The sequence below is a fragment of the Polypterus senegalus genome, chromosome 9 (assembly GCF_016835505.1).
Source record: "Polypterus senegalus isolate Bchr_013 chromosome 9, ASM1683550v1, whole genome shotgun sequence".
In the NCBI taxonomy this organism is placed as follows: domain Eukaryota; kingdom Metazoa; phylum Chordata; class Cladistia; order Polypteriformes; family Polypteridae; genus Polypterus; species Polypterus senegalus.
Genome location: NC_053162.1, coordinates 158,150,918 through 158,163,348, shown reverse-complemented (window position 1 = coordinate 158,163,348; position 12,431 = coordinate 158,150,918). Strand labels below are relative to the sequence as shown.

Here is a 12,431-nt window from a genome sequence, read left to right as displayed (position 1 = left end):
GGGGAATAAAGAAAACTAAAGAACTAGTACTATGTATTGATTTTCCATGATGAGTTATTCTGTTGAATTGAATGTAATGTAAATATATCACATGCAGATGTAGTTTAATGGTGATGGGAGCTGCAGGACCATCAATTGTAATATACATATGTTTATGCCTTCAGGGATTGCCATTTTCTGCATGTTGCTGACTTACTACATGTGGATTAAAGCTGTGAAGACTGGCTCAGTCTACTGGTCATCAATGTGTGCTTTAGCATACTTCTATATGGTATGGTACATGTTGTCAAAAATGCTCATATTGGAACATTTGTTATTTATTTTTGGTTCAATAAAGTACTTTTAAAAATTAAAAAAATAAAAAAAAAATCATATTGGAACTCGCTATCATTTTCATTCTGTAAATAGCAACATACTGAGCTAGGCAAAACAAACTCCTCTTGTAGAATATCTGGGTGCTTACAGGATAGATTAAATATGAACCCACTATAATGTTATATACCTTGTCCTATATACCTCCTGTGGGAGTTGTACTGAAGGTGCATCCTAACTGGCAAAACCACCTCAGCACCAGCTGATCTTGAGATGCATTTGTTCAGTCTATTCTCTATCTTCCATATTGCCATGCTTCTCACTTTGTTGTGGAAAGAGTTCAGAAATTCAATGGGGAAACTTTATTTTGGATGCTTGTACTTGCAAAAATGGCAAATTTATAAAAATTTACAAAACAAGGTGTACAGTCTCAAACTCTGCATACATTTTGAATCCACTGTGTGTATGCATATTTATATATTCGTTTGCAACTAGAGATCCACAAAGGGAGAAAATGAGTCACGTTTCTTAAAATAGTTTTTTTATTCTTAAGCCTTTGACAACCTATTAGGTGTCATCAGAGGAAAATGATTAGATATGCAGGAATCTAATGTAACATAGCGGTTGTGTTGCGTATAAGGAGGTGATCAGGAGGTGTTGGTCATAAAGTTGTTTTTTATTATTTGGATGTTCTACTTTTTAAGCCTGTATATGCTGGGTTCAACTTCAAGTGTCTGTTAATGGCATTTTCATTCAACCAGCTCTTTGGCACTCTTAGCATTGGCCCTGAATTTTACTTTCATAGTGTCCCAGTTAAACGTGTGTCCAGTGAAACTTCTATGTGTGTATATTAGAGACCATGGGTCCTTGCTTCTATTGGCATTATAATGTTCCTGTATACATGTTGTGAGTGTTTACAAACTGTGTTTCTTCTTCTCTGGTCGATTTTTAGATACTGGCAGACAATGCACAGGAAGTAAGGTGTTCCCTGGCCAGCCAGTTACACACAAGAAATCTGACTGACTTTATTTCTAAAAAAGAACACAAGGCTATAAGATCGCTGCAGAATGACAACAGCATTGTTATTATACCAGCCGACAAAGGAGGCATGACAGCCTTTGATATTGACTTTGATTCCTCTATGTTTAATCTTTAATCATTTTCCCTCTGATGATGACACCTGGTTGGTTGTGGAAAGCTTAGGAATAAAAAAAACTACTTTAAGATATGTGACTCATTTTCTCCCTTTAGTTTCCAGCTTATGTTAAATTTCCTGCTTTTCAATAAAGAAAACCAAAGCATTAAAGAAAAAAACAATTATCAGCCTTAAAATTCACCAGTTAACCTCATTATCTCATGATAAACATGCTGCTTTTGACATAGTTTGTATTGATCATCCCACAGTGCTAAGCAAGGGGACTGCTTAATTTCACAATGTAAAATAACTGAGGCTCGCAAAGGGGAAGTGATCTAAAGTCCAAAGTGGACTGCCACTGTAATATATTTAAACTTAAGTGTTTCAAATTCATGGAAAAAAATTGTTAATGAATGCTTCATTAAAAAAAAAAATCTCAGTACAGGCTGTGGGGGTAGTAACTCACTCCTATTCTTATGTAAAAATTGAATACACCGTATGCTGTAAGAACATGCATTAGCCAGATAAGCCCACCTCATAACCAAAACTTGTCAGGAGAACGCATTTTTATTTTTGATTGTAACATTTTGTTTTTGCTGAGTTATGTTATTAAAGTTTCACAAATGTTTATTTTTAGTCTCTTCAAAATATTTAATGCACAGCTGCTGTTTTGCATTACAGACAGTAACATTTGCAAATGCTTTCAGGATGATCCAATATAATTTGAATACTTTAATAAAACAAAATACACTGCTTAGTAAAGAAACATGCTAAAATTTGCATTTGGAATATATTTTGAACATTTTTTGTGTGTTTCTTTTCAAATATGTTTGTAACAATTACTATCAATACTATTGAATGTGCCCATACTTTTTCTTTCTGATTAGTTTTTAAGTAAGCATTTTCTCATTTTTACAGAAATAAATCTTTCATTTGTTACAGGTGTCATCTTGGGGGGGATATGTTTTCCTAATTAATCTGATCCCTCTTCACGTGCTGGTATTAATGCTAACAGGACGGTTCTCCCATCGCATTTATGTGGCCTACTGTACTGTGTACTGTCTGGGGACCATATTGTCGATGCAGATCTCCTTTGTTGGGTTTCAGGTAAAACATTACTGTTACAAACATTTTTGTTTAGAAAATGTCCTTGTTTATGTTAGTGTGGAAACTAGTTAAAACCATTCTGTGTTATATTGATTTAATTCATCTATTAGATAGTTGATTTGTTTAAATTTATATGGTGATTTCTTCATGAAGTCAGTATAGAAATTAATATAACAATTAGTTACAATACAAAATTAATGGGGCATTGCATGTCTTTGTTCGTATGGTAGCAATAAATTAAGTTACTAACAATACTTACTCTTTTTGATTTTATGGTGAAGAAAAGAACATAGCAAATGTTAGTTTATTTCTTAAAATATGTTTGTTTTTTTTGTATACAAATATTTTCATATAGGACACAAGCCAGTTTATCTCCTATTGTTTTATTTCTATGAAAATCTTGTGTATGAAATTGTAACATTTGCCACATAAGACAGCACAAATCATCAATAAATAGTTACTACAAATCTAAACAGATCTTAAGTCAAATTTCTCCTACAAGAGAATAAATGCATTGATACCTTAGCTGATGTTCACTACTCAGTAATCAGTAAATATAAGACTGGGTGAAATTTGAAAATAAGTAAATCTAATACATTCACACTTTTAGAATGGATGTGTTTTGTTTCAGAGTATGTAATAATTATGTATTTTGTTAGTGTGGAAAAATTAAAATAGTTTACAAGGAAATTGTATGGCTTGATTAACATGTACCTAATTACAGTATTCAAATTGAGACATCTTTTTTATTTTATGCATGTTTTTCCTTATGGCTAAAAGAAGTATTACATTTTCAAGTGCACTTATGACAATGGTGGGTATTTCCATTAGTCTGTAGTAAGAGTTAGAAACATTACACTGTTTAACAGGTTAGTTAGGTAAAATTAACAACAGTGAAACAGAAAATTTACGTCCTTGCATTAATGAGTTTCATTTGTATATATTCTGCTATCTGTTCAACCTAACTGCTGCTACTCTTCTGTTTGGGGAAAAAAAAAGACTTCAGCAGATAATTTACTGTCATCTGATTTCTCCAGCATTTTAGGCAAAATTAAATTAAAAATGGCATTTCTATATAAAGTCGTTGGTATGTTTCTCAAAATAATTAATGTCATTAAAATATCTTTTTTTTTATCCCAGCAGCATGGGATACAAAACAGGGATCAGCCTGTAATGGAGTGCAAGTACAATGAGGGATCACACTAACACACACACTGGGGCAATTTATATTTGCTAAGCAGGGTATCCTTGCATGTTCTTTGAATGTGAGAGGAAACCAGAACATCCGGGAAAGCCCACAAGATCTTGGAGAGAAATGCAAACTCCACACAGACAGCAACCAGCCTGGAATTTTGCCTTTGGGCTCCTGCCCTGTAGCATCAGCAGCACTAATTGCTGCTCCCCTCCATGTGTTGGGCCATGTGTCTACTTGAATGTGTCAGCTGCTATAGTTTTGCCTTGTAACAAATGTTGTAATTGGGCAGAATTTTATGGAATCATGGTTTTTGTTGTTTCTTATTTATACCTGCAGAAGTTCTTCATAGTATAAACATAATTGGCTAGTTAAATGTTAGGGTTGGTGTAACACTTTCTACTGCTGCTGTTTCACAGCTTGCATCCCCAGTCATCCTGAGAAGTGTTCAGTTTCTCATTCTGTTTTTTCCGTGGATGATTTTATTCTTCAGGTTGGGACAGTATAAGTGATTTTTTTTTTTTTTTTGCCTATATGTGTGTTCCTACATGTTGTTCTATTATAAACTGTTGTCCTGTCCAGGATTCTTTTCTGCCTTGTTGCTGATGCTATTCTGAAAGTCTTTAGCTACACATGAACCAAAACATTCTTATTTCACTTTGCCATCATGGGGTGACAGAATCAATCCTAGCAGCTTCAGGCACATGTTTGGAGTCAACATTGGAGATGACCTCAGGACACAGTCAGTCAGCCAGGTCAATTCAGAGCAACGAATTGGCCCAACAGACATGTGTTTAGGTAGTGAGAGGAAAAATTGTATTACCTGGAGAAAAATCCATGCAGAGATAGGAAGAGTGTGCAAACAACACAGAGACAATGACCTAGCCAACATTTAAAGTTGGGCTCTTGGAACTTTGTGCAGTCACTATACTATCTACTTTTAAATCAAAAATTTAACTTTTTTCGCTTCCACATTCTTTGTTACATTAAAATTTATGCACCCTATATTTTTTTATTTATAATAGCATTAGGAATGAAAATGCCTTGTTTGTAAAACCTTCATAGTGAGTTAATCTCCTTAAGAAAGCAACTTAAATTGAAGCCTTATAAAATGTGAGTCATTCTTGTGTATAAACTGTTTCATCAGTTCCTACAGTATATCATGAGTCCCCTCTGGTAACTGGTGCTTTACATTCAGTAAAAATTGATAATTTATGGATAACTTCATTCCAGTTTTCTGCATTTTTCTCTACAGCCTGTTCAGTCTTCAGAGCATATGGCAGCCTTTGGTGTATTTGGGTTATGTCAGATACATGCCTTGGTGGACTATTTGCGCAGCAAACTCAATCCTCAGCAATTTGAGGTCCTTTTTAAGAGTGTCATCTCCCTTGTTGGCTTCATTCTTCTGTCAGTGGGTGCAGTGCTTATGTTGACTGGTAAGGAAATTCTTACTACATTGCTAATCATAAGTCAAGTCAAATTTATTGTACATATGAGTACATAATGTATATAGAACAGTTAAATTGAAGGTATAACATTTAATAGATACTATATATAGTATGCAGTGTATATATACATACTGTACATATTTTATATGCATAGCATGGAGCATATAATTTGCAAGTTGTGTCTATACACGGTTTATTATGTTAATATAACGTTTTTAAAGTTTCACTTGTTTCTGCATTATTTGAGAATAATGGTATTTTCACTCAATGTAAAATTTCGCTGCAAGTTTTCAGCAATAATTTCTTAAAATTAACTCCAAATGAGTATAAATAATGCCATCTAGGAAATTAAAATTACCAGTAGGGTTTCTTTAATCTATTTAAACACCCACATAAACTCAAATAATGATTCAAACAGGAAATGGCTATAGTATCTAATGTTTATTGATGTTGTGCTACCTTGACTGAATATTGTTGACAGGCAAAATTTCTCCATGGACTGGGCGATTCTACTCCTTGTTGGACCCCTCTTATGCCAAGAACAACATTCCCATCATTGCTTCAGTTTCTGAGCACCAGCCAACCACATGGTCTTCCTATTATTTTGATTTGCAGTTGCTTGTCTTCATGTTCCCAGGTGTGTGTCTATAGACCTTTTGTAATTGGAATAATATACAGATTGCCTCTCAGATGGAAGGAACTTTTTTAATTTTTTTTTTTTTTTGCTTTGAACTGGACCTTATTTTACCTTAAGTTTGGTGTGTGTTATTTACTACAGTTAGCTGTGATGCAGTCCATGAAAGTGTAAATTTAAAATTGCACTACTTAGAAAATGTGAGTCTTCTATTAATTGTTCCTAAGAATTCTGAATTTTAAATCCAGACTTAAGTCCTTTACTGCCATGGTAAAATCAATGGTTTTACAATGATCTACTAGTGTTTTAAAGTATCACAATTGAATCTGTCAAAGCCTTTAGAGCTGCAACAGTCATTTTCATAGTTTTAATTATATTCCTAGTTTGTTTTGTATTAGAGATACTTGGGCCAGAGATGTTTGACGGTAAAATATATCTTTGGAAAAAAATACTTTTGTACTCTGTATGTCTGCTTTTGAATTGGCTTTGGTGACTTGAATGTATTAAAATTGTTACTATAATAGAAAAGTGAAATATTTATCTTTGTATTAAAAAATCCTGAAACACTACATATGGTTTGCTTGACCTTTTTAACTGATTTGATCATACCCAGATTATTTGAATGTATTATTCAGTGCATCTTTCTTCAACCATTTTCTATCTTCTACAGTTGGACTTTACTACTGCTTCAACAATCTCTCTGATGCCAGAATATTTATCATCATGTATGGAGTGACAAGCATGTATTTCTCAGCGGTTATGGTATGTAGCATACTGGGAAGAAATGCTCGTTTAGCAGAAAACAGAATGTATAACACTTTGGAGTAAACTTTATTAAATATCTCATATTTATATAAATGTTGTACATACTGGTTGGTTAGATATGATTAGGCCATCAATGCTGGTACCAGAATGCACAAATTATACAAGTTTATTTTCATATGTATTGCGTATTGATATAAATAGGACTTTAAAAAAAGCTTCTACTTGTTCCACCATGTTTGTTTTCCTTTTCTAGTTGACATTTTTATATTCCGTACAGTACATCTACTGCATTTTTCAGTAACAATTATTCTTTGATATTAAACTTTTTCATAGGTACGTCTCATGCTTGTCCTGGCTCCTGTGATGTGCATCCTTTCTGGTATCGGCGTTTCTCAGGTTCTGACCACTTACATGAAGAACCTGGATGTCAGCCGCCCTGAGAAAAAGGCCAAAAAACAACAAGACTCTACATACCCCATCAAGAATGAGGTAATGAGAAAATGCGTTATACATTTATGCCATTGAAATTACAGAGCTGTGATAATTGTGCGCACTATTTGTTTATAGAGGCATGTATTCAAGAGATTTGGTCACAATGGCTTTGTGGTGAAAAGTTGTTAAATTAATTTAATATTTTGCATAGTTAAGATGTCTGTAAATGTCAGTTATTGTTAATAGGACAGTGGAAATATGATTTTTTTTTTTTTTATTCAAGTGCAACAGTTGCATGTGTTAAGTGTTGGATGTGTTTGTTTTTTATTTATTTTTGGTATGTTGTGAATTAGCAATATTTGGTTGTATAGGAAAATCATGTTTAAAATTACTAAGTCGGCACACACACGTGTGGTATACTGCAAATATAAGAACTATTTATTAATAGTCATTATAGACTAAAACATCTTCAAGTTCCTACAGCCTAGTGTGCATAACATGTTATGAATAAAATACAGTTTAAGAAGAGAAATAAGACATATTGCGATGCTGCAATATTAAGATGATCGTAAACTAGAAAGTCATCAGTCCAGTAAGTGAAACTGGTTGAGATTCTTTCTTAATATGTGATCAGCCAGTTGTTTCATAATTGGTCGATAAATCTTTAAAAGTATGAAGCATTTGTACTGTAATGATTTCATTAGACTAAGTAAAAACAAGCTAACAAAATTCCCGTTAACTGGTACTATTCTGGTCACTGATGAAATAAAAAAGCCACCATTTTAATATGAATATAAAGGTTACACCATCTTAACCAATTCATTCATTTTTTGTAGCATTTCATTCTGCCCCTCAAATGTACTGCTGGGGATTGAAGTTTCACTACTTCCCAGCTAGAAAAATCCCCACCCCCATCGTAATTATGTTGCTATCTCTAATTAATTACTTTCTGAATTTTCTCAAGTTTTTAAATATTAATTTTATTTCTTATAGCGTGTTTGTCTTGTACATTTTTTATTGTTCTTTTGAGCATCTTCAAATTCGTAATTAAATCAAACTTAGTATTATTGTACAAATAATTGTTAATTCGCACATCTCTTTAAACCTTCCACATCTCTGTCTTTGACTTCCTCTCTTCTCTTGCCTATCTGTCCAGGGTGCATCTCTTTTTTTTTTTCCCATTGTCTATAACACACATTGTTAATGCAACCCAAATGCCTTCTTTTGTAGATTCACATACCTTGAATATACAGCAGGCTGCTGGGTTCCTTGAAATTCTCATCAAACATGATACTCTTTATGTTAGATCAATATTATATTGAGCAGACAGGAAATGGGCACCTACAAAAAATAAATTTCCCTGATTATACTGAGAATTCTAAGGCACCCTGCTGAGTAATACTGTATTAAGATATTTTGCTCAGTACTAATAGAATTTGCCAGTTGATTAGGTGCCTGATCCATAAAGCAGGTTCCAGAGAACTGTCTTGCTATATCCTTGTCTCTTGTTATTTACCGCTGAACCCAGTATAACTAAATCCCCTGCTTTTTGTTTATATTCACATTTCACCATCCTTGCTGCCTTTGCAATATAGCATGGTTTCTGGTCAATCCCGTTAGGTGAAGATGTATCATTACAAAGTAGGCTTCTTTTATGTCTTCATAAGTTACAAGGTGAGAAAAAAAAAATATCACTCTGTCTTGCTTAGGTTGCCAGTGGAATGATCTTGGTCATGGCATTTTTTCTTATCACTTACACATTCCACTCAACATGGGTTACCAGTGAAGCTTATTCCTCACCGTCCATTGTTCTGTCTGCACGTGGTGGTGATGGTAGTCGCATCATATTTGATGACTTCAGAGAGGCATATTACTGGCTGCGACACAACACTCCTGAGGTCAGTTGTTAAGCAATTTCTAATCCAGGTTATGCAGGCCTCATCTTCTTGAGTGTTGTTTCTGACTTATTTACTGTTGCACGTATAGGATGCAAAAGTGATGTCTTGGTGGGATTACGGTTATCAGATTACAGCTATGGCCAACCGAACTATTTTGGTGGACAACAATACATGGAATAACACGCATATCTCTCGGGTGGGACAGGTGAGTAATGTAATATGATTTTTTTTTTTTTTTTATGTGTGTGACCAGTGTTTATAACTTTGCAGAACTAAGGAATTCTCATCATGTCCTTATTTGTTCACATTGATAATTTATTTTTTCACTCTTAACAATTGAAGGGCACATGACTAGGCATACTATCAGTCAGCATCAGTACATTAGAGAATTTCCACAGTATTCTATTGGGAAGGAACTTGGTATCCATTCACTCTCTAATACTGTGAAAAATGCTACTTTTAGAAAGCCTCATCCACTTTCTCCTCATAAAGCTATTAAAGTGTTATTTAACTTCATGTTTGTAAGTTACGATACCCACTACAAAAAGTAATTGTAAAAATGACAAAAACAATTACAAAAGAAAAGGAAGTTGAAACATTTTATTGATCTGAAAGTAGTGGTACCATATCCTGTAAGTTGCTCTAATTAGAGTCCATATTGTGCTGCTTTTTCAAATCTGCTTTATTGTACTTTTAACTGTTCGCCTTAATAAATTGCATGCATACATTTGAGATCATGAAAGGATTAAATGTGATGTTTGTTTCCCTACAGTTAAAGAATCTTGAAAATTTCAATGTTTGAAAAAGCATCAGTGTAAGCGTTTTTCTTGCAGGCCATGGCATCAACTGAGGAGAGAGCTTATGAAATAATGAGAGAATTGGACGTCAGTTATGTCTTGGTAATTTTTGGAGGACTAACTGGATACTCCTCAGATGGTAAGCAAAATTTTTCTGTACTGTGACTCTAGTTCTTAACTGCAAGCCTTGAAAATTACAAATGCAACATTAGAATTTCCCCTTTTCTCCTGTTATGCACAATGTTGTATGCATATATGACCCTGCTGTACTTTTTCTGTAAGTGACATTTCTTAAGAAGTTACTGATATGTATTTGCAAAGAGTTCTGCTTTGGCTGCAAAATCCTATAAAATGTTTTGTTTAATAGATTGTTGTTCATTTAGGTAAGTCTGAGCGTTTACATCAATATAGTCTATGTTGCGTTAAAATGATACTCTTACATCCGCCAGTTCACATTTCTCTTCTCCTCGTTTGTCTCTTGCATAACTTCACCCTGCCCCACCTCTTTCCCTTTCTGAACGCAACGTACCCTTTCCTCCCACCGCTTCACTCAGTAAGTCCTGCAGGCAACGACATGATTGAGATGGATAAGACAAAAAGGAAGCTATCGAAGAAGAGCTGGTTGGTAAAAAGAAAAACAATGGCTCAATTTTGGAGATAGTTCAGGTTCAAAGTGTCAGATGAGCAGCAAAATAATGTTTTCTGTAGGAAATGCAGAAAACAAGTCCTGACAAAAGCTTCGAGCACTACTAATCTTTTCATTTACAACAGCACCATAAATTGCAGTATAAAGAGTGGGTCAAAATGTGTGCTGCAGCCCAGACCATGAAGCCTTGCTAGCCTCCTGCTCCAAAACAAACCATGTTACAAATCTCAGATATTAATGCTGTGCCTTATGAGAGAAAAAGTGAGAAGTGGGGCAACATAACTAAAGCAGTGGCTTATCATATCGCTGAATTCACACACACCCCCTTTTCTCCCAGGGCTGAATATTTTTCCAAAAAACTTGGGTTTGTTAAAATCACACAAAGCAATAGTTTACCACATACATCAACATAAAATGTTTGTTGCTGCATGCAGTGTGCTGTCACTAGGTGTTAGAGATCTGGCAGCAGCAGCGGCCGGGCGTCAGCGGTGACTCATTAGCTGGGGATTGATCAGCTGATGCCAGTACCTCACTTTAGTTTCAAACCTTGATCTCCAGATCACTTGCAACAAATCATAGTCCAACAAGTCGGAGTCCAATTCAAAATAATAAAATATATGCAAAATGTCATCATCCACTGAATATTTTGCTTTGTACATTCGCTTCACTCTCTCGCCTGATGTTGATGCCATTCTAGATGTTTTTTACTCAATGCTACTCACACACATGCTGGGATGCGATGTCAAGTCAACATAACAGTTCTCCAAGCAAAGAGGGTCTACCTACAATGTAAAGGCGAGTTAAATACATTTGCAGCTTTTTTCGCCCTCTGCCCGCCCTAAAAGATTTAATTGAAAAGTTTTATAGAATCATTTACAGAGCTAAATAAGCCTATTGACCACAAGATAATGTATTTGAAATGTTTCTTCTTATACAGCTACCACTTATGAAATTGAAACTTTGTTACATAAACTATCCGCCCAAACTATCAGAGTGTGTGGGATGGTGTGAAGGTGTTTATGGTGGCTGGTGTGCCAATTTTGCCACTAACCCAAGTTTTCTCTGCAAGTTAGAGGACCGCTTGCAGGGCTGGGTACAGGTTAACATACCCAGGATGAAGTAAAAAAAGAACATTATTTTGTTCAAGGAGCATTATTATTTAATATATGCTGATAATTTATTTTTGAGCCATTTCTCATGTACATCTACAGCTGTATGTTAATTAAAGTGCCTGTGTAACATTTGAGACATGTGACTTTGACTCAGAAATGTCTTTTTGTTATTACTTTAAGGGAAGAAAAAAATATTGATTATATATATATATATATATATATATATATATATATATATATATATATATATATATATATATATATATATATATATATCTCATATGTCGCCATTCAGCTAAAAAATGTCGAGATATCATTTTTGGTCCATATTGCCCAGCCCTAGCTCCAACTGACTAAGACTTCTTTGATCAAATTCCTTCTTTCCATCACAATTAAAAGTAGGTTTTGACAATTACATGAGCAGACTTCTTTATAACACCGTGAACTGTGTAAACAGAAGTACCAAGTCTTGAAGTACAGAAGTACCTTGTACCCTTTTGCAATTTTATTTTATGATGATGGTTTGTAAACTATTTGCACACAATTCCTTTTTTACTTTTTACTGTTTGACTTTACTGCCTGCTTTTTTACAGGGAATCTTGTATATTATATAGCTAAAATGCAAGGTTGCCACATATTAGCCACAGCTGTACCTATTCAATACAACCTTAACTAGACAATTTTCTGCTTTACACAAACTGGTGTCTGAACAGTTAAGATTAAAAATTAATGAAAAAAATGAAAATTTGTGCAGTGTGGGCTCTTTAATTTCCTTAAGGTGAAGGAAGAGCCTTTAATACTCTCACTGTTCACCCAAACTGGCATACAGTGGTGCAAGCAAAAGTGATGTACATAGCTCTCATAATCTCATTTCCAAACGCAAGGTATGCAAGGGTGAGTTGCTTTTCTCCCTGCAGTCTTGCAATGTTCTGCTCCCACTTCAGTACTATCAC

General features: G+C 34.5%; 1 protein-coding gene across 1 annotated transcript in view; it reads left to right on the top strand.

Moving 5' to 3' along the window:
• The window catches only part of stt3a (STT3 oligosaccharyltransferase complex catalytic subunit A), a 29,534-nt gene that overhangs the window by 12,492 nt on the left and 4,611 nt on the right, over positions 1 to 12,431 (top strand). Inside the window, exons 7-15 of the mRNA XM_039764089.1 lie at positions 165 to 271; positions 2,390 to 2,554; positions 5,002 to 5,182; positions 5,676 to 5,831; positions 6,499 to 6,590; positions 6,927 to 7,082; positions 8,735 to 8,923; positions 9,012 to 9,128; positions 9,757 to 9,859. Of these exons, the coding sequence (XP_039620023.1) occupies positions 165 to 271; positions 2,390 to 2,554; positions 5,002 to 5,182; positions 5,676 to 5,831; positions 6,499 to 6,590; positions 6,927 to 7,082; positions 8,735 to 8,923; positions 9,012 to 9,128; positions 9,757 to 9,859 (1,266 nt within the window). The remainder of the gene's footprint in view (positions 1 to 164; positions 272 to 2,389; positions 2,555 to 5,001; positions 5,183 to 5,675; positions 5,832 to 6,498; positions 6,591 to 6,926; positions 7,083 to 8,734; positions 8,924 to 9,011; positions 9,129 to 9,756; positions 9,860 to 12,431) is intronic.